Source organism: Cucurbitaria berberidis (genome assembly GCF_010015615.1).
Source record: "Cucurbitaria berberidis CBS 394.84 unplaced genomic scaffold K460scaffold_3, whole genome shotgun sequence".
Lineage (NCBI taxonomy): Eukaryota > Fungi > Ascomycota > Dothideomycetes > Pleosporales > Cucurbitariaceae > Cucurbitaria > Cucurbitaria berberidis.
Window position 1 is genome coordinate 5,333,498 of NW_024468937.1, and position 19,607 is coordinate 5,353,104.

General features: G+C 51.3%; 8 protein-coding genes across 8 annotated transcripts; 5 read left to right on the forward strand and 3 right to left on the reverse strand.

Annotated features, from left to right (window-relative positions):
• Positions 1-2,428: 2,428 nt before the first annotated feature.
• K460DRAFT_417547 (uncharacterized protein) lies at positions 2,429-5,160 on the forward strand. Its single transcript, XM_040937888.1, has 2 exons — positions 2,429-2,630; positions 2,693-5,160. Exons 1-2 carry the CDS (start codon positions 2,473-2,475, stop codon positions 4,950-4,952), a joined length of 2,418 nt encoding a protein of 805 aa, XP_040789046.1. The 5' UTR covers positions 2,429-2,472; the 3' UTR covers positions 4,953-5,160.
• Positions 5,157-7,570, reverse strand: K460DRAFT_395870 (uncharacterized protein). The gene has a single exon (XM_040936067.1). The coding sequence runs from the start codon at positions 7,284-7,286 to the stop codon at positions 5,397-5,399; it is 1,890 nt and encodes a 629-aa protein (XP_040789047.1). The 5' UTR covers positions 7,287-7,570; the 3' UTR covers positions 5,157-5,396.
• A 542-nt stretch (positions 7,571-8,112) lies between these two features.
• K460DRAFT_406687 (transmembrane emp24 domain-containing protein 2 precursor) lies at positions 8,113-8,905 on the reverse strand (the record flags this gene model as incomplete). The annotated part of the gene is made up of 4 exons (XM_040936988.1): positions 8,113-8,130; positions 8,192-8,379; positions 8,431-8,638; positions 8,708-8,905. The coding sequence occupies 4 exons, from the start codon at positions 8,903-8,905 to the stop codon at positions 8,113-8,115; spliced, it is 612 nt and encodes a 203-aa protein (XP_040789048.1).
• A 691-nt stretch (positions 8,906-9,596) lies between these two features.
• Positions 9,597-11,560, forward strand: K460DRAFT_395871 (uncharacterized protein; the record flags this gene model as incomplete). The annotated part of the gene is made up of 2 exons (XM_040936068.1): positions 9,597-9,875; positions 9,926-11,560. Exons 1-2 carry the CDS (start codon positions 9,750-9,752, stop codon positions 11,558-11,560), a joined length of 1,761 nt encoding a protein of 586 aa, XP_040789049.1. The 5' UTR covers positions 9,597-9,749.
• Positions 11,561-11,656: 96 nt separating this feature from the next.
• Positions 11,657-13,930, reverse strand: K460DRAFT_367252 (glycoside hydrolase family 13 protein). Its single transcript, XM_040933544.1, has 3 exons — positions 13,623-13,930; positions 12,391-13,574; positions 11,657-12,341 (listed from the first exon to the last, which is right to left on the reverse strand). Exons 1-3 carry the CDS (start codon positions 13,704-13,706, stop codon positions 11,810-11,812), a joined length of 1,800 nt encoding a protein of 599 aa, XP_040789050.1. The 5' UTR covers positions 13,707-13,930; the 3' UTR covers positions 11,657-11,809.
• Positions 13,931-14,081: 151 nt separating this feature from the next.
• K460DRAFT_417552 (uncharacterized protein) lies at positions 14,082-15,047 on the forward strand (the record flags this gene model as incomplete). Its single annotated transcript, XM_040937889.1, has 3 exons — positions 14,082-14,418; positions 14,493-14,900; positions 14,958-15,047. The coding sequence occupies exons 1-3, from the start codon at positions 14,140-14,142 to the stop codon at positions 15,045-15,047; spliced, it is 777 nt and encodes a 258-aa protein (XP_040789051.1). The 5' UTR covers positions 14,082-14,139.
• A 419-nt stretch (positions 15,048-15,466) lies between these two features.
• Positions 15,467-16,956, forward strand: K460DRAFT_417553 (uncharacterized protein; the record flags this gene model as incomplete). Its single annotated transcript, XM_040937890.1, has 1 exon — positions 15,467-16,956. One exon carries the CDS (start codon positions 15,467-15,469, stop codon positions 16,907-16,909), a length of 1,443 nt encoding a protein of 480 aa, XP_040789052.1. The 3' UTR covers positions 16,910-16,956.
• A 255-nt stretch (positions 16,957-17,211) lies between these two features.
• On the forward strand, positions 17,212-19,607 carry K460DRAFT_367253 (amino acid transporter). The gene is made up of 4 exons (XM_040933545.1): positions 17,212-18,244; positions 18,306-18,467; positions 18,526-18,776; positions 18,847-19,607. The coding sequence occupies exons 1-4, from the start codon at positions 17,435-17,437 to the stop codon at positions 19,193-19,195; spliced, it is 1,572 nt and encodes a 523-aa protein (XP_040789053.1). The 5' UTR covers positions 17,212-17,434; the 3' UTR covers positions 19,196-19,607.

A 19,607-nucleotide genomic window follows, 5' to 3' on the forward strand; every position in this document is an offset into this window, starting at 1 on the left:
CGGTGGAGGTTCTACCAATCGTAGCGAATGGAAGCCTGTCGATCCGACGAGACCATGGTTGATTGGGAAATGTGCCACAAATAGCTGTTGCGATTCCGAGATCGACCTTCCATTTTGAGAAACCAAGGCTTATGCTCGTCAGGCATGTGGAGCATGTACGTAGTCGTGATTCAAAGCCTCTTGAGATAGAGGCGCAACGACATGGGCAAGCTGGCCAGCAAAACAGGGTACAAGCCTTGAAGGCCAACCGGCACTTGCGTGGCGGCAGATCCTTCCGAGTAGGGTCGACTCAAGCTTAGGTTCGTATCGAGGTTGAAGTTTTTGAGCAAACTGGATTGCGCCAGGGATAGAAAATGCTGTTGACAACCATCCACGTAGCCAATCATCGTCGAAAGAGGAGTGTTTGCATTTATCGACAAGCCGCCGACCATGGTATAATTGCGATCCAGGCCTTTCCTCGAGGCGCAATTCACTGATGTGAGAGATATGTGACAGCGGGACCTACCCCGCAGTTCAGAGCAAGCGGTGTTAGCTTCCGTCAGCCTCCCGTGCGAAGGCCTTGTCATGAAGCCAGACGCTAGCTCCTTGAAATAAGCTTTGGATTAAGCTCCACGAATAGATGTTCAAGCATCCTTGTAGATTATCTCCCGCCCGAACTTGCGCCGTGCCACGGCAGGTGGAGACTCGGATTTCAGTTTGAAACAGGATAGTGGTGATCACAGGGTCCAAGCCTGTAAAGTCGGCGGCAGTTGTGGCAGTGACCCAACGTTACTTGATGCTAGTGGTCAGAGCCAGGACGGTTGAATGCTTCAAAGTGGCAATATTGTTACCGCTACCTTATGCCGTTCTTAGCGGTCGGGGGGTTTGTTTGAGAAGGTCTAGCACACAAGATGTTTACAAAAGACGTGCCCTAGTCCCTGTAGACTGTTCCGTGTGCTTTGAGGTGCTTTAGCGTGCAAGACGAAGAGCCACCAATATTGGGGCAACGCGAGGATGAAGGCAGCCAGTAGAGAGCGATAGACGGGTCAAAAATGCCTGCTTAGACGCAACCGTCAGCAATATACATTAGCGCGTATTTACGCATCATGCGGACAGTGCTCGGCACGGTAGAACCGAGTCTTACGTATTAAGATTCCAGGCTTACAAAAACATGCTTGACACTCTTCAGAAGACTCCCATCAGTATCTTGTGTGCGTTGAGCCGCATTTGAGCAAGGCCAGCACGTGGAGATATACAAAGTGGACACAGTGGGGTGTGTACGTACACCTGCATTGATTGACGACTAGGTGGCCAATAGATACAACCGACAGGACGGTTCTAGAGCACGCTCGCTTGGGCGTTTTAGGTCGTGATTGATGTAACCTGCCGCGGTATGAAGGTGTTAGATGGCGCGAAGAAGGGCGGGGTGAAGAAGCAGTAGCCCCCTGTCAAGGATGCGTGCTAGTCTTCTAGTGTAACAAAGTAGGAAAATAATTGACTTAACTCGGTATATACTGGATTCTGTGAAGCTTGAGGGTCGGCTGAGAAATGCAGCTAGCAAGCTGGCTATGTCTAGACACCTCTCCAAGACCATTCAGCCGAACGATCCAGGAGTAAAGACGACTGACGAGCTTGTAGAGCTAGAGTGGCACGTGGGATGCATCTTACAACGGTGGCGTCCCATGATCCAGGTGTCGCCCGTGTCTCGCAAGATACAACTCGTTTAACAACGCGCTCTGCACGCGAGACGCGAGGTCCACGTGGTAGTTGGTGTCAATTAGACCTAGAAGGAGGAATTCGCTAGGAATAATGTCGACACGGGTGGATGGAATCTCTTGACCATTGACAGTGAATCACGATGGCCTTGAAAGCTATACGCTTGCGAGGGACAATAACAGTGAATTTATTAATGGAATGAGGGAGGCCGCATGCTAAACTTGTTCGACTTAGTGCTGTGAGAGGCCGCTGATAAGGAAATGGGCTTGAGAAAGTGAAGATCGAGGTACAGCAGGTGTTGATGGAGAGCTCAACGGCTTGATAGAACAGAAGGAGGCGTTAATCGACACAATGATCGAACCTGAGGCGAGACATGGACCAAGCCATCTGGAGTCCATGATTGAGGAGTCTCTTGACAAAGAAATGCTGATTCCATCGCGTCAGCACGTGTTCGCTTCTTTAGGCATGTGAGTGAATGGTCGTCGAGTACCTAGCGGACGCCTGTTCGAACCGCTCAGTCTCGTGGAGGAAAAGATGGATGACTGAATACTTGGTGTACTCGAGAAGAGTACGTTTGAGAAGAACCAAGCGAGATGAGAGACATGGTCAGTCATATGCTCAAGACGGCGTGTTGATGTGAGAGACAGCTGTTCGGAGACAAAGACGCAAGCTCCGTCCTCCGCGCTAACGCCAAGACGAAATTTAATCGATGCTAGACTTTGAAAGTCACAACCAAGCAGACGTCAGTGCCAATCCAGCAGACGCAGACATTTGGCCATGGCGCGCAAAAAGAAAAGCGCGCAGACCGACGCTGCGACCCCCGACAGCGCCTCAGGCACGCCGCCGCTGCCCCCACCAGCCAACGGCGCTGCAGCACCGCCAAAGAAGCCCGCGAACGAACCCTCGACATCTGCCCTCATCATCTGTCGCAACAAGTGAGTTCGGGCGGGTACTACCTCTCCTCCCCGCGATTGCAAGCTAATGATCCACCCTACAGGCATTGGCGCTACATATCCTCGTTTCACGGCCCTTGGCTTCAACTCCCGCCCGAAGTCCTCGAGTCGCTTGCCCACAGCAACTACCTCTCCCCGCGCCCGCATCCCATCGACCCCGCCGTCTTCTACGACCTCGTCAAGATCCGCAAGGCCGTCGATGAAGCGACGAATCTCGCCGTGCGCGCCACCTCGGGCTTGACGTCTGCCGCGCTCAATAACAGTCTCAATGCGGGGAATAGCATGTTGGGCAGTGCGGCGGCGCTGGGGATAGGGTATGGAGGCGGGGGCACGAGCAAGCTGAGCAGAGAGAGGAAGCATCGAATGAGAGAGCTAGCAACAAGTAAGCTGAGCCAAGCATACCATCTAGACGAGATTGCAGCCAGTGTAGCGACGATGCAGAGCGCGAGTACGCTAGAAGATGTCGCGCACTTGGTATTACAACGGAACCCGGCAGACGTTGATGCCAAGTACGTCCACTTCTTTCATGAGAAGATCCCGAGTCGCATGATGGCGCAGTGTACGCCCCTGGATACCCTCAACGACATTATAAGCGAAAGGCCGCACGACGGGAGTCCGCTAAGGACTAGAGCTCTGACACGGATATTCAAGGAGGATTACGTCAATTCAGCAAAGGATTTGAGCGAGGCGCTGTCTTCAGCACGTTACCTCATGGCACAGCATCGAGCGGGCAGGGATCAGTTGGTGCTAGCCAAGACATATCAGGAACAGCATGGGAGGGACTGGAGGCAGGAAGTCAAGATACCTGACGAGGACCAGCCGAACTCGCTGGAGACTCAACTTTTATTCCACAGAGCGGGAGTGTATTTTACCATAGCATGTGGACATGTTCACGCTGCATTAGATGGCTTGAGGGAGGCGGAAGAAGCAAAAGCAGGGAGAGACGCAGAAATTGCTGCAGGACAGGAGCCCTCACCAGAGTCCCCAGAAGAAGCAGAAGGAAACCACCGCCGCGCAGAAGCCCGCAAGCAAGTGCGCCAAAATGCGAAACGTGCACTTCGAGATTATAATGCCTTTCTTTCTCACTTCGACTACACACCTGGTATCTCTGCTGAACTCGCTGAAGAGTTTCTTCGGAGACTGGGAAATTCGACAAACGGCAATGTTAACGCCAAGGAGCACATAAAGCCAAACATGAATCGCCTGCTTGAATCTACAAACTCGTCCGCATCACCCATCTCCGAGGCGCTCGTCCCGCACCGACGTTCCCACGGTCACAATTCCGACCGCGCCTCCTGGCCCAAACTCCCACCCCCAGAGATTTTCAAAGTCTCGCAGCTTTTTGAACCCGCGCCGCCTGCTTCTTTACCGCCATATCCCGCGCCCAGGCTAGCAACACAAGCGGAATCAGCAGCTTCCCTAGCAGCCACCGCATTTGCAGACAGCCATGAGAGTATAACGTACCATCCGCTGCTCACCGATGCCCTACATTCCCTACTCCTCTGCCACGCACTCATCCAGACTCCACCAAAAGAACATCTCCGACACGCGCACAATGCCGCACGCCTAGCCCGCGTATGCGACGGATATCCGATTTTCCTTGCCGCCCGCTCGCCTGCGCGTGCTGACTGGATCGAAGTTCTGAGGCGGGCTGGCAATTGGATTGGTATTGGGAAGAGCTGGGAGAATCTATGTCGACCGGCGCCGTTGCCTGGGCATGGGAAAAACGGGTCGAGTAACGAAATGAGTAAGAACGGAGTAAATGGCGGTAGCAGTGGAGGCGGCGAGACTGAAACCCAGAAGCGCGAACGCCAAAAACACGAAGCCATACTCGAAGCCCTTGCAGATGAGCGCGTTGTCGACGAGGAATCCTTCCAGCGCGCAGTCCGCGCCCGCGAACGCAGATTCAGGGACGACGAAGAAGCGGAAAAGAGGCAGCGTGATGGTTCGCCTTCTCCCCATCCCTCCTCGACTTCCACTTCAAACGGCTCTGCATCTTCTTCGTCCAATGGTGTCCCACCCAAGAGCCCGTCTTCACCTTCTCCCGCGCCTCCTGCAGCGCCCAAACGCTGGGCTCAGGACGACGGCCGCGAGTACCCGATTAGCACCGAGCGCGCTGAAGCCATCTCGCGCTGGGTACGCGAAGCCCCTAGCGTCACTGAGAGCACAGGCACGAAGAAGCGTCGTGCAAAGGGCAAAGGCAAAAAGCCTTCTTTACACAAAGCTAGCAGCACGGGAATCAGTATCGCGGAGAGCGTCGAGACGCTCAGTGTACAGGACGAGGATGTCGATGTCGATGATTAGTTTCCATGTACGATCAGGTGTAAGCGTGATTCGACCTTGTTTTGTCTGCAGTTGCCATTGTCTTTGTTGAGCAGAGAAAAAGCGAATTGATGTCTCAGCCTTGGCTTTGGCTTGAGTGAGTAAGAAAGATATTGGATAGTGCAAGTAAGCGATGAGTGAACGAATCATTGTTCGAAGGAGAAATAACACCCTCGTTTTTATTCACGCCCGTGATTGTTATTGATACATGGTCGTTATGGAGGACTTGGAATAGTCCTGCATGTGCACTGAAATATTTTCGCCTGCCCACCCCTGCCAATCCCGGTCGCAATTCCAATCCCAATTCCAGCATACAGTAATAGTCTGGTAATGAAGGACCTCACAGCCTTCACGTCCTCATAGCCAGCAACTACCCTACACAGAACACAAAACACGAAACGCCCCCAGGTGCGGCACAACGGCAGCTTACAAGAAGACTCCAATACCTAAAATGTCGTGGATGTCTCGCTCCGAGGAGCCAGTGACCACATGCTCGTTTTTATACTCCGACACGCCAGCTTCCTCGTTGCGTTGAAGAATCTTTTCCCATGTCTTAGTCGACTCCTCTTCTGAAATTTCTTCATCATCCCAACTATTCTGCAGATCTTTCTCAGTAACCTTGAAGTCTTCATCATCCTCCACGGCATCATGAGGTGTCTCCCTAACCGGATCATGGTTCAGAATGCCTTTGAGTGGCATCATCCTCGCCGCCAGCCAATATGCTCGGTGGAAGCGCTTGTCGCTCGCCTTCTCCATGTCGACGTGCCACTTGTTCTTCAACTTGAAGAATCCTTGGTTCATGACATCGTTCAGGATATCGCGAATGTCGGGGGCGAAGGTCTTCCAATGGATCTCGTTATGGAGGTGCCAATATCGTCCATAAACACCTATCGTGGTGGTGGAATCAGGCGACATGTTCCATGTAAATGGGTTGGCTGCATTGTGGAGTACGACGAATGACAGACGGTCGCCGTCCTTGATAAAGCCTTGACTAGTATGTGCATGCCAGCTGTACTGCGAGCTGATGTCACACAAGTCCTTCATACTAAACAGGTCTTCCAGAAACGACTGAGCAAAATCATATCCTTTTTCGGGGTTGATCTCATACAGCTTCACAGACCATTTGTATTCCTCGTACTTGTCGGTAATCAACTGTTCGATGTCATCCCGGTCGGGCTGTATCTGTGGCTCGGATATAGATAGCGAGGGCGGGTATCGAGATAGTAGAGGTGAGACGGGCCCGGGTTGGTGATAATATGACCCTTCGATATTCGGTGCATAACCCTGTGGTGGCGCCCCCCAAGCCATGGACTCGGCCAGAGGATCGTGCTGTAACTCTGGGACGGGGAATTTGTCTTCCGGTTGTTGACGAGGCGGGGCTGGTGCAGGCGGCACCAACATGTTGAAGATGGAACTACGTTTGCGTTTCGATCCCGCCATCTTGCGCTGACCTCGCTGCGTTGCGGATTGCCTGCGCGCCGAGATCTCTTGTTGGCGTGCTTCACCTTTCCGGTGTAACTTCTCTTGCTTTCGACGTGTTTTCTCGTCAAGTTTTGCGGTGTGCTTAGGAATCGGTGGAATTAGGGATGTGTCTGACTGACTGAGCTCACTCAGGCTGGCTTGGGGTAGTAAACTGTAAGACGGCCATTGCTGAATTGGTTGTGGTTGTACAAAAGTCCGAGGTGCAACCAGGGAATATCGAGAGTAACGGGGAAGTGGCGGGTGAGGGTTCGAAATAGAAAGCAGTTGAGACGGTTTGCCATAGAAGTCGTATAGTGGCTGCTTACAATGAACGTCTTCAGGGCTGTTCTGGGCATACGGAGCATTGTATGGCACCTCAGGATGATTCAGATTTTTCCAAGCTGCGTAGTCCGGTTGTTGTTGTTGCTGCTGTTGTTGTGTATACCAAGAAAAAGCTTGCGGCTCTGTCTGCTCAAATCCAGATGAGCTGTTACCAAGTCCTTCCTCCGCGTACCACTGCCTTAATGTGCTGAAATCGTCATCTTCCTGGCGTGGTGGAGTCAGTGGGCGATTCACCTCATCGTTCAAAGACTCGGCGTTGTGCGGATGGCGTCCGATTGGCGAGGCGGAAGGCGCGAGCGACTGGAAATAGTCATTGTTCTGGGAGTAGCCTTGCTCATAAGGCGGAGACGGGACGGTAATGCTTCTGCCATGTGAGTATTGGGAAAGGGGCACCATAGAGGCGTTCGTGGCAGTATCTGCTGCAGTCATGATGTTGAGTGGTGCGTCATCCAAATTCGGAATGCGCCAGTCTCGTGAGACAGGCGCATTGCCGGAGTCTCTGGAAGGGTCCATCTGGGTTGAGTGCAAAGGACCAAGTCGTGGTGTGCATGTTCGATGTGGAGGCGGGGAGATTGTGGGTATAAATATGGGGAGGGCCTCGTGGTGAAAGGCAGTCGGGTAAGAGAAGAGTCGGTCCCTAAACAACGATGGGAAAGCACCAATGGAGGAAGTCACGACGTGTCTGTTGCCTTCACCGCGAACTCTGCGTGTCGTCTGGCCAATAGAGCAGATAAGTTGCGTTGGAAATTGTCCAGGATGACGTAATGAGACGGGAGATTGCAGCGAGTATCGGAAAACTGCAGTGGATATATGTATCGGTGTAACAGTGGTCTAAGAATTTGAGGATGGAGAGGTTGAGGTGTTGAAAGATAGAGGAAGAAGTCTTTGTTCTCAAATGATGCAGCATGTCGCAAGGAAATGGGTGAATCACGCCGACTCACACTCACATGCTGGCTAGTCCTACTACTCTTCGCCAGATCCATTCTATCCACCTGTTAAGTACTCGAGGTGTAATCGATACGCCTTCACAGGGTCCAGCTGACCAAACTTTGAGAGATGTGCCAAGCCAAACAGGCAGAAGCAATAGGCTGTTGTAGCACGTGAAACTTGATGTCTTCAGAACTATGACACGGTAGCCTTACCCAAAACTCTCCAACGAGTCATAGCACAGTACCCACCATACTCCATCTTTTCATGTGCTTGCCGTCTCTGGCATGCGCTAAAACGCCAAATGAACTAAACAGGTGATCCCACAAGATGCAAGATGACTCGATGAGATGAGGAATGCGCCTAGCAACGCTACTATAAGCGTTGCATGGGACAAAATAACGCACTACTCTTAGACAACGCGCTTGACCTGGAATATACATTAGTACCAGAAGCTCACCAGTAATCGAGCGAGACAGATAATGGCTTACCTCAAAGAAGCGCTTGAGCCACCAGACCTGGAAGATGCCCTGGCTAATCAAAACCAGGAATTGGAAAATGCTCCACCACTTGACACGTGAATTGGTGCTCTCGGCCGTGTTCCTGTGCATTCGCTCGCGCACAACGATATAACTCTGCTCGTCCTTGACCTGCGCGATGAGTTCTGACATTTGGCGGACTATAACATGTCAGCGTTTGCCCTGTTCCTGTAGGTTACGCTCCCACATACCCTCCTTCTCTAAAGGATCTTGCGGTGCCTCCGACTCGGGAACGTAGACAATGCCATGGACGTTGAAGGAGATCTCCTTTGTGTTCGCGCCCCAATGCTCGTTGTTGAAGCAGTATGTGTATTTGCCGTCTTCTGCTGCTGTGAAGGAGTGGTCGCCTGAGGACACGCCGCGTTCGTGGATTTGGTTGCTGCGAGACGGTGTCTCGATCTGCGCATCCCTTCATCAGTTATGCCCTTCACGCGTAGAGTTTGATGACCCATGCTGCCGTTGACGCACCCAGAAGTCAATCTCCAAGTTTCCGCTACCTCCAAACTCCCGATCGCCGACCTGGAACGTGACGGTCATCTTGTCGTCCTTGTGCAGCGACTCGTGGAAGCATTCGCGCTGGTGGGCCTTCATCTGGATGTTGTGTGCCGTGGCGAATGACAGCAAGCTGCTCGCCGCAGCGAAGATTGCGAAGGATGGAATCAGCATGCTCGCGGTGGTAGTGTGCTGCTGTTCTGTCGTGTTCGAGGGATGAATTCAGAGGAGCGCCAAGCTATACACACGGAGATGCCAGCTGTTGCCCGCAAACGCAATGCAAGGGCTCGGTAAAATGTCGGGCGCTAGCGCTATGACTTCGTCTGAACTCTCTTCGAACCGCCTCTTACGCCAATATACTAAAATGTGATATTGTTCAAATGCTTCACAATTCTTTCGCCTGTTATCTCAAAAATTCATTCTCACGCAAAGCTGACTTTCGTCAAATTGAGGATTGTCCATTGCCTCCAGTCTATGACCGTCCTGCCCAACTCGTTGTATATCACTAATATTGTATAAAATATTAGGCGATCGAAAGGCAGGAGCAACAAGTCATAGTCTTTAAGTCGTAGCCGATCCTAGTTTGGGACCATCCATGGGTACTTTCCAATGATGAACTGTCTCCTCCTTACATGCAGTGCAATATGGCTTTCCTTTCACTTCACAACAAACGCTCTCTGCTCTGTCTTGTTAGCTCACTCTCCTATTATCTTTCTTCGGTGACTTACTTTCACTACGGCAAGTTCACTGTCGAGGCCTCTCAATGTAGGTCCCGCCTTTCCCTTCGTGCCAAGACAACCGTGAGCTCACAACTCACCACTCTTCGCGTAACCTGACTGACAGAGTCGCCGGCCGCTCTTTATGCCCCTGCTCTCTCTCTATCTCTCTCCGTTGAACACGTGTTTTGTGCGCTTTTCGCCGCTTAGCTCTAGTGGGCGACAGTCGTAGGGTCTAATTGCGCCGCTTTCATACCCCAAAGCTTAACGAAGCTCCACGGCAACCTCGGGCACCGCCCAAAATGACTGATCCCAATTGGCGTCCTCGACGCGTGTCGAAATCCTTCATCTTAGGCCTCACCGATAAACCTTTCAAGGACCCAAAGCCCCCTGTCCGATCTCCCCAGCCCAGTGCCCTCGCCCAGATGGTACGTTGTTGCATTGACCAGACCTATAGTACCAGACTGACGAGCCTCAGGTTACCACGCCTGGCGGTATATTGGAGTGGGCTGCCAGCGACGGCCGCAAAGGCAAGCTCACCGGCACTGGCAAGCAGCGACTCACCGCAACCAGCCTTGCGAAGGTACCATCCGAGAAGCGATCGGTGAAGGATGCCCTCGGCGCGCAAGTCGGCGCGAAGAAAGCCGCAACAGAAAAGGCTGCAAGCATCAAAGTGGTAAAAGCTGCAACGGAAAAGGCTGCCAGCAATGCGGGCGACTTGTGGGGTGCCGCTGGAATTTGGGACACCACTGCAGTCGCGGCAGATGATGACGGAAAGAAGGACGACAACGACAAGACAAGCTGTTGGACCGCCGAAGAGGACAAGAAGATACTTGACTGGAGAAACGAGAACCCCAACGCCCCTTGGGCTTCATTCGCGGAAGAGATCGGAAAGCCCGTCTTCGAATGCAAAGAGCGCTTCAAACAAGTCAAGCCTGCAGATTGGAACCCAAATGCGGCAAAGGGTGGTGGTGGAGGCGGTGGTAATCAGAAGCCAGGCAGAAAGGACAAGAAACAGAACCAAGCCCAACCTCAAAATCAAGGTAACAACAACACGGAACAGAGGCAACAGAATCAAGGGAACAAAAAGGTAGAAGAGAAGAAAGACGGGCTTCCTAGTGGAGACCTAACAAATCAATGGGGTACTTCGAACGCGAACTGGGGCAATAACACGGGTGGTACCGCTGATGCAATCGCTAACACGGAATGGGGCGGCGGTAATACTTTCGGCGACACCAACGGAGATGCCAGCAATAATAATGTTGGTTGGGGAACAGCTGGCGCTGGAGAAAACAATGGTGGGACAAATGCAAATGCTGCCGCGTGGAATGGTGGGGGAGTGAATAACAACACTGGAGGAGGAGGTGAAGCTGCCTTCAATGACAACGCCGGAGATGGGACGTTCGGTGGAGGTGATACATGGGGCAACACTGAGAACCCTAGTGGTGGAGGTGTCGGTGGTTCCGGGAACGCTTGGGACACTCCTGCTAACGGCGGAGGGGACATTACAGGAAATAATACAGGGTGGGGCAACACTACAATCCCTAGTGGTGGAGGTGACGGCGGTGGCGCGAATTCCTGGGATACTCCTACTAACGGTGGAGGGAACACTACAGGAGGCGCCGCGGGAGGCGCTGCAGGAGGCTGGGGGACTAACAACGATCAACCCAAGAACAACAATAACGGCGGCGGCGGCGGCAACACTGGTAACACCTGGGAAACATCAGCGCCCAATACATGGGGAACGCCTGCTCCCGCCAAATCCGCAACCAGACCCAATTCAAAGGCGCCCACGAATAAGTCAGCCACACGCTCCCACCACTCCTATCATCCTTCCCAGCACAATCCGCCGACCAACACCGCTCCCACAGCTCCAACCGCTACAGCAGCTCCTCTCGAGCTTGAAGTTAGGCCCGATGACACCTTCTCTGCAGATGACTTGAGGTTGATTGCGCGGATCTTACAGCAGGATTGCTCATTGGTGTGGAATAGGGTCAGCTGGCGGTTTCAAGACAAGACGGGCAGGAAGTTACATCCTGATGTGTTTGAAAAGAAGATTACCGGGCATGTGCATGGTAAGAAGAGTGAGAAGGGTAGCGGAAAGGGAAACTAGTGTTTCTCGATGAGCTGGGCGGGTGGGGTGAGGCGGGGGGATATTTGGAGAGCAGAGGATTCTAAAGAGCATGTGGACATCTGGGCTAATCACAATGTGGCCTGAGTATTTAAGTCTGGGTATCTAACGCTGGTAGTGCTGATACTATTCTAGTAGCAGAAGTAGCTATCTATTGTAGCTTGCACATACTAGATTCACGATTCGAAACTTCATCATTCCGGTCATCTTGCGTCTATATGCCAGCAACGTCTACTGAAGTATCCCCAGCACAGCCTCCCATGGCCTCAACCCGACCTTCTCACTCAACTCCCTACCCTCCAGCTCCCTCTCGTCATAATTCCCTGCAACCCATTTCTTCACTTTCAGGTCGTTCAGCTTAGCCCATGTCACCGTTTCCCCACTGAGATTCAACACCGTGAGGAAAGCCTCCTTCTCGCTCCATCGCCGATACGCTACCACTTTCTTATCATCCATATCCAGCATCTCGAAGTCGCCGTACACAAATACTTCCTTGTTCTTCTTGCGAAGTTCAAGAGCGCGTTTCCAGAACGCGTGGACCGACAATGTGCCAGGTGTAGGTTTGGCGTTGGCGAGCTGCGCCGCGGCGTTGATAGTCTTGTAGTCGTCATTGACACGCATCCAGGGCTTACCGTTACTAAAACCAGCCTGGGGGGAATCGTCCCACTGCATAGGTGTTCTGGAGCTATCGCGCGCTTTGCGTTGCATGATCTTACGGGCTAGAGCTTGCTTTGCCGGGTCGTTGGGATAGAGGTCGCGATACCTAAGCTCGTCAGTACTGAGATGTAAGTGGGAGTGCGAGCGATACATACTTTTTGAAGAAATTGATACTCTCAATGTCCTTGTATTCCTCCGGTCCCCAGCTTTCGGGCACGTTTCGCATGCCAATCTCCTCACCCTGATAGACGTACAGTGTACCAGCGAGTGTGGTCTGCATCAAGCAAAGGAGTTTGGCACCGTACTCACGCCACTCATCGCTATCGTCTGTAAATCGACTAACACTACGAGGTTGATCGTGGTTCTCAACGTAGAGTGAATTCCATCCGTCGCGCTCAAGCATGAGTCGCTGGAGCCTGTTCACAATCCGCTTCAAATCGCTGGCATCCCACGAATTGAGGGTGTATTTGAAGTCTCCAGGCACTTTGTCGACATGCATGAGGTCGAAGGAGAAGATCATGTTCAGCTCTTCGCTCTGTGCGCCTACAAGTTTAATGATTTCGTCTTCGTCGCGAACGAAGGGCATTTCACCAACTGTGAAGGCTCCATACTTGGACAGAATGTTGCGATTCAATTCTTTTAACCACTCGTGTAGACGCGGGCCATTTGCATAGTATTTGCTCCCGTGCTGGTATTTGCTGTCTTTGACGACAAAATCGGCATCAGGAAATGTTTGCACTTTCGAGATCAGGTTGATGACGTCCATGCGGAAACCCGACGCGCCACGATCGAGCCAGAAGCGCAGAATATTGTGCACGGCTTCGCGAACAGCGGGGTTTTCCCAGTCCAAGTCTGGTTGCTCGGGCGTGAAGAGCGAGAGATAGTACTCTTGAGTCTTCTCATCCCACGTCCATGCTGAGTTTGCTTCACCAAGAATCTGCGCCCAGTTGTTCGGTGGTTGGCGATTCCCGTCGGCGTCGTATTTTGCAGGTTTCCAGATATACCAGTCTCTTTTTGCGGAGTTCTTCGAAGACCGCGACTCAAGAAACCATGCATGCTCTTCAGACGTGTGGTTAACGACAAGATCCATTACAAGCTTCATGTCGCGCTTTTTGACTTCCTTGATGAGATTATCGACATCGGCTAGGGTCCCATAGCTCGGATCAATGTCTTCGTAGTCCGCAATATCGTAGCCCATATCGGCCTGCGGGCTCTTGTAAATCGGAGACACCCAAATCACGTCAACACCGAGATCCTTGAGGTAATCGAGCTTCTGCGTGATGCCGGGAACATCGCCCCATCCATCACCGTTACTATCGAGAAAAGAAGCGGGATAGATCTAGTTTAGCTATTAGTAAATGGTCGTGAATTTGACAACTAGAATCACCTGATACACGACGGCCTCTTTCCACCATTGATGCTTGTCAGTACCAACGTAGAGGCCTTTCTTGGTATGTGCAATGGTTGACATCTTGTTGTAGCTACTTCTTGGAACCGAGGGATGTAGAGAGACTATTGTAGACTTGAGGTCGCAGTATTATGTGACCTCACGTCATTGTTCCATGTTGACCACCACCGGTCTTCGGAGTCCGCATCCGCACGCCCCACTCGAGGGCAGGTACGAGTCAGGAACAGAACGCAACCTTCTCCAACAACAATCATCTCGTAAGTTACTAACTCCAGGGCCCTCAAACATCTTAAACTAGTATCGATTCGAGTTGCCTGACGCGAATGGTCACGTTGGTGGATGATGGGCCTAGCGCCGAGGCGCGTCATCGTCACGCGCCCACCTGCATCGGAAAACATGTCCCACTCTTATTGACAACAACTCGCTCCGAGTACATGTGAATAGCTAGCGACCTTCAAACCACGCACACAATTCTTCTCGAGAAACTCCCCGAACAATGACGCATGAGCCTGATATCGAAAGCAGAGAGTCAGCCAGCGAACGGACACCAATGTTAGGAGGCTCTTCACACCAGGGACCTGCGCATGAGGACGAGAAGAAGTTGAGTTTGTTACAGTTCCTCCAGTTTTTCGGTGGTGGCATCTACGCACCTGATCCATCGACTTACGATCCTATTGAGATCCTTCTGAACACAGAGGATGCAGGGCAGAGGGATGATTTGACTGTGAGATGGAGAGACCACAAGTTGAGTGAGCTTAACTTTATCGGTATTGTGGTACGTAGAGTGTTGAGAGAGTTTTTAACGTATTGTACGGGTCAAAATGGTCTAATCAAACTGACGTCCATCAGGCTGCGCTCTTAGCAGGAGTGCTCACTTCCACGGGAAGTTGGCCCAACATTTTACCCAATGGAAAAGAGTCTCCATGGCCTGTACGAACATCATGGTTTTGCGGTATCATTCTATCGCTTTTCAGCATCCTATCTGCAGCCGATCAAACAGTCCGCCTCCATCGTCTTTCATCTCACCGGGATGGGCTAGAAAACATCCGCAATCTACTCGCGAAAACTAATGGCGAGCGGAAACACTCAGCAAAGACCGGGCGCCGTACACCAAGCTTGCTTCAGATCATGGCCTGGCAGATGCCGGTTATGTTCTTGACCTCAGCGACGCTCTGTATGATTGTAGGCATGTTTCTGCATGTTTGGTCGGCCACAACGCACTTGCGTAGACCGGAATTGTGGGACGACAATACCAGGGTTCGTCTTCTGTCATGCTATAAACTGCAATTCGTGCGCTAACACTTTAGGTCATAGGTTGCAGTTACTTACACAGTAGTTGCTTCTATCGCCATCATCCTGTTCTTCGTAGGCCAAGTTACCCTCTATTCGCCCATCAGACGTTGAAGGGACATATCGGTGTGTTCATCTATGGAAGGACAACGTTTCCAGATGCGTTGATTTTCTAAAAGATTGATCTTTCAGAATCACGGAACACAAACACTCTTAGTAATAACATCTCTGCTGGCTTCTTAACCTTTCTGCTCTTGTACTTCTTGCCCTCATTCACCATGACAACCTCCTATGTGAGCTATATACTCCGACTTTGAAATGTTGAGGACGCAGTCTGGAGGTCCTCAATAGACCATACTCCCGAACGTGAAGCAATGCGGAGGGTCATAGTTCAGTCATGCTAATAAGTCATAGTTCTTGCTACAGTCAAAGGCCTAGAGTCATGACCCGATATAAAAGGGAGATCGCGATTCCATACTATCATTCTCTCAATAACCACTTCTCAACTAATTCACTCTCACCTCCTGTCAAATATGGCTGCAGAAAGCCCCCTAAGTCAACTCTACAATGACTTCCTCCCGGAAAACGGCAATCGTGTATGGACCCCCGAAATTATCGAAGCAATGGACATATTGGCGCAGAAGATCGTCATGTACAACAAGAGGACACTGCTTCTACGCTCTATCTCATCGGGCGAGCAAGAGAGAATCACTGAGTCTGACCAAGGAGTCATTTTCGACTATTCAGGCAAAGAACTACGACATGAAATCGACCAACTGAGTAGTGAGCTAGGAAACTTCGAGGTTGGCGAGAAATATAAGAGTATTGATGTTTTTGGCAACCATCATGATCGAGAGATTCAGAATCTCAGGGAGTCAGGGGACGAGAGCAGCTTCATTCTAGACCTGGCTATAGAGTCATACTGGAATATAGCTGGGGGTCTGAGCGCAAGTGCCACCGACAATTTTGACTTGCAACCGTTGTACAAGGTCATAGCTCGAGCAGCCACCGATCATCAGACTGACAGAATGTGTCAGGATGGCGAAACTCCCTACTCTTTCTGGAAACGGCGTTGGACTACTGTGACGCCGCATGGTAGTGAAAAGGTTTGGATCAAGACTAGGAAGTATTACAAGGGTGCCAAGGACTTTATATTCAAGTTCGTGAGCCTTGATAAGCTGACTGAAGCGGAGAAATATGGAGATGAGGGTCTCATGATACAGTGGTCTCAAACGCGATTCCGACTCACAGATCTACTGTACAAGCACGGAGACCAGCTAATGAATGTCGATAACATTGTATGTTTTGGCCTTGGCGCACTAGACTGGAGACGCCCAAAGCGTTTTGCGCAGCATCTTGCGGCCTTCACGATCCGCGATACTTTGCAATCAATCCAAGCAGAGCGGGGCATTGATAGAAAGATACCGATTATCGCCCAGGATCCTGCGTACTGTCCCTCTTGCAGCGAGATTCTCGAGGAACAGCTAGGTATTCGAGCTGTAACCGATTTCGAAGGGTTTAGGGCAGTGACCAAAAACTCCTTCATCGTCACTGTAGCCCCTAGTGCACCAGTTTGCCAGATCATCGCGGACCTGACCATGAAGGACGGCGGTCCAGCGGCAATGCTATGCGACAAGTTCTGTGACGACTATCTTGCACAGGAGCGCGATCCGGAATCGAAAGATGGATATACTTGTGACGAGCCCACAAGAAACATGGTAGATTACAAAGCTCGATGTGAAATAGAGGATTTTAGCGAGTGCGAGAGCGTCCTTGGTATAAGCCATAAAGAACTCGTGGACACGTATCCCACGGGGGCGGAGTACCTCAAGAAATGGAATGTAGACGGAAAGACTTTCTTTACAAGCAAAACCACAGAGGCCGATGAGAAGGATTATAAGAACTGTTGTGTGATGTGGGCGTTGGAAGGGAACATTAATTTCCAGGAGTCGGCTGTGTATATTAGGTCAAGCTAGAAAGCTGTACTTTTGAGGTTTTAGATATAGTGTTTAGTAGCAACAATGACGATTCTGCTGTGATAACTTTTCGTACGCAGGTATGGTAGTCCCGTGCAATCGTGTGTCGACCAACACCATTCAACATGAATGCGAGGCAGCGGCAATGATACCCGAAATCCTTCAAGCATGATGAAAGAGCGGTTTCGTATTGTTTCTTTAGTTGTGATACTATTACAGATATTGCGGCGTTGCAGATGACGTAAAGCAGCCTAAACACCTAAATTTAGCGTTTCCATGTTCTATCGAGCACCTCTCCTCATGACAAACTCGAGTTTGAAACATCGAAAGTGCATCAAATCAAGGCCATGAACTCCCCATAACCATCGCACTGCGCGAGGCCCCAAGTATACAATACATTAACCCCTGCCTACCTGCCCCTCAGCACCCAACGCACGTTCAATCGCACGCAATAGCCTCGGTACATCACCACCTCATCCTACCAAACCTCACCAATACATCGCCAACAACCACAACCAAACCACAATGGCATCATCAGAAACAACCCCTCTCCTCCAGCAAGACACCCCAACCCCCCAGATTATCCCAGATGAAGAAGCCACCGACGCGCGCCGCGGCACATTTTCCCGCAACCTAGGCGCAATCGACGGCTTCGCCCTGCTAATCAGCATCGTAATCGGCTCCGGCATCTTCTCGTCGCCGGGCCCCGTCGACGCAAATGTGCCCTCTCCCGGCGCCGCGCTGCTCATCTGGCTTCTGGGCGGCGTGCTGGCGTGGACGGGTGCGCTCACTATGGCCGAGCTAGGCACTGCGTTTCCCGGCGAAGGCGGCATCCAACCTTACCTCTCCCACATCTATGGGGAGGTGTTTGGGTACATGGCAGCGTGGAGTTGGATCGTCGCGACGATGCCGGCTACGCTTGCGATTTTGAGTATTGTTTTTGTCGAGTCGATTTATAGCAGCTTGGGGGTGAATGAGGCGTATCCGCCGTTGACGCATAAGTTGCTTTCTTTGCTGGTGTTGGTGGTTGTTACGACGTTGAACTCGATTAGTACCAAGACTAGCACTAGGTTGTCGAGCTTCTTTGTTGCCGTCAAGTTGTTTACGATCCTGCTGCTTATTGTTGCTGGGCTTGTTGCTGTGTTTGTGTTCGTTGGGGGTGGGAGGGATCTTGGAGGCGGGGATTGGCATAGTCATAATTGGTTTTCGCCGAGGGATACAGTTTTGCCTGATGGGTCGCGTTTTGACTGGGCGAAGGTTACTACATGGGAGTCTCTTGGGTTCTATAGCACCGCGCTGTACGGGGCCTTGTGGGCATACTCTGGGTGGGATAAGGTATTTTCACTATCCATCGCAGAATCAACGAAGATCACAAAGATTAACGGACCATCAACAGGCAAATTATGTCGCAGCAGAGCTTCGTAACCCCAGGAAGCAACTTCCCCTCTCAATCAACACAGCCATTCCGACGATCATCCTCTGCTATGTCGCCGCCAACGCTGTATACTACATTCTCCTACCATGGAAAGTAGTCTCCACAACAGACGCCGCAGCCGTCGTAAGTATCTAACTCCCACCCCCACCTCCATCCCCAACCCAAGCCTAATCCCATAAAGACAGCAGTAACCCACTTCCTCGGCAAAGGCGTTGCCTACTTCGCCACCGTCCTAATCTGCCTGGTAATCGCCGGTTCCGCACTAGGAAACTCCTTCGTCGCAGGCCGCATGACCGTAGCAGCCGCGAACAAGAACTGGATTCCACACGTGCTAGGCACAGTAGGCCAAATCGGCACTTTGAAGGTGTCCAAAGCGAGCGATGCAGGTCCAGTAGGAGTAGATGAAGCCTTGGACAAGGGAGAGTCTCCGATGTGCGTCTCACTTTACCCCTTCCACGTTCTAACATGTGAAATGGGCTTTTAGTTGCTGACGAGATGATAGCAACGCGCTCCTACTTAACACGGTCCTATCAGCCATCTACATCCTCCTGGGTAACATGCGTATCCTACTCACTCTCAACGGCCTGGCCGAATACGCGTTTTTCTTCCTCACTGTGCTCGGCGCTATTATTCTGCGCTTCAGGGAGCCAAACTTGAACCGTCCGGTTAAACCCTTTATCCTCATCCCTGTTTTGTTTGCTGTTATTAGCGGATTTGTGGTAGTCAGAGGCGCGTTCTTTGCTCCGGTGCAGGCGGGTATTTTGCTTGGTATATGGCTGATCGGCGCGGTGTTTTACTATGTGAGATTGTGGGTGTTGGTGAGGGCGGAAAGTGCTCGGCGAAGGGAGTAAGATGGATAGAGGTAGGAAGAGTGCCTTTGTGTATATGATCCGATCTATGAGCTTTGTAGTTAGACGGGATTGCGCTCTGAATAAGGTGGCTATGGCTGTTAGCAAGGGACCTCACTACATATACGCACACATATGTCTTATCTTTGCACAGGGACCCTGAACAGGTCTGTGCATATGAAATTTAGAAGAGAGATGCAAGAATTCACAGGGGGATAGATACCAAGAACGATTAACATTACGAAACTACGGGAGTCTTGTGATTAGTAGACTAAACTAGACAGTATACAAGGGTATAGACAAGGCCAAAAAGAAGAAAAGAAAAGAATCGAAAAGGAAAAACCCAATACCACATCTTTTCCCGCCCGTTGTCCAATGAAAAACCCCTTTCTGGTCTTCTTCCTTCCAACCTATT

Coding starts and splice junctions, on each gene's coding strand:
- K460DRAFT_367253 (XM_040933545.1), top strand. CDS start 17,435: ATGGCATCATCAGAAACAACCCCTCTCCTCCAGCAAGACACCCCAACC. Junction 18,245..18,305: donor CATACTCTGGGTGGGATAAG/GTATTTTCACTA, acceptor GACCATCAACAG/GCAAATTATGTCGCAGCAGA. Junction 18,468..18,525: donor CAACAGACGCCGCAGCCGTC/GTAAGTATCTAA, acceptor AATCCCATAAAG/ACAGCAGTAACCCACTTCCT.
- K460DRAFT_395870 (XM_040936067.1), bottom strand. CDS start 7,286: ATGGACCCTTCCAGAGACTCCGGCAATGCGCCTGTCTCACGAGACTGG.
- K460DRAFT_417547 (XM_040937888.1), top strand. CDS start 2,473: ATGGCGCGCAAAAAGAAAAGCGCGCAGACCGACGCTGCGACCCCCGAC. Junction 2,631..2,692: donor CTCATCATCTGTCGCAACAA/GTGAGTTCGGGC, acceptor TCCACCCTACAG/GCATTGGCGCTACATATCCT.
- K460DRAFT_367252 (XM_040933544.1), bottom strand. CDS start 13,706: ATGTCAACCATTGCACATACCAAGAAAGGCCTCTACGTTGGTACTGAC. Junction 13,575..13,622: donor AAGAGGCCGTCGTGTATCAG/GTGATTCTAGTT, acceptor TAGCTAAACTAG/ATCTATCCCGCTTCTTTTCT. Junction 12,342..12,390: donor AGTATCAATTTCTTCAAAAA/GTATGTATCGCT, acceptor TGACGAGCTTAG/GTATCGCGACCTCTATCCCA.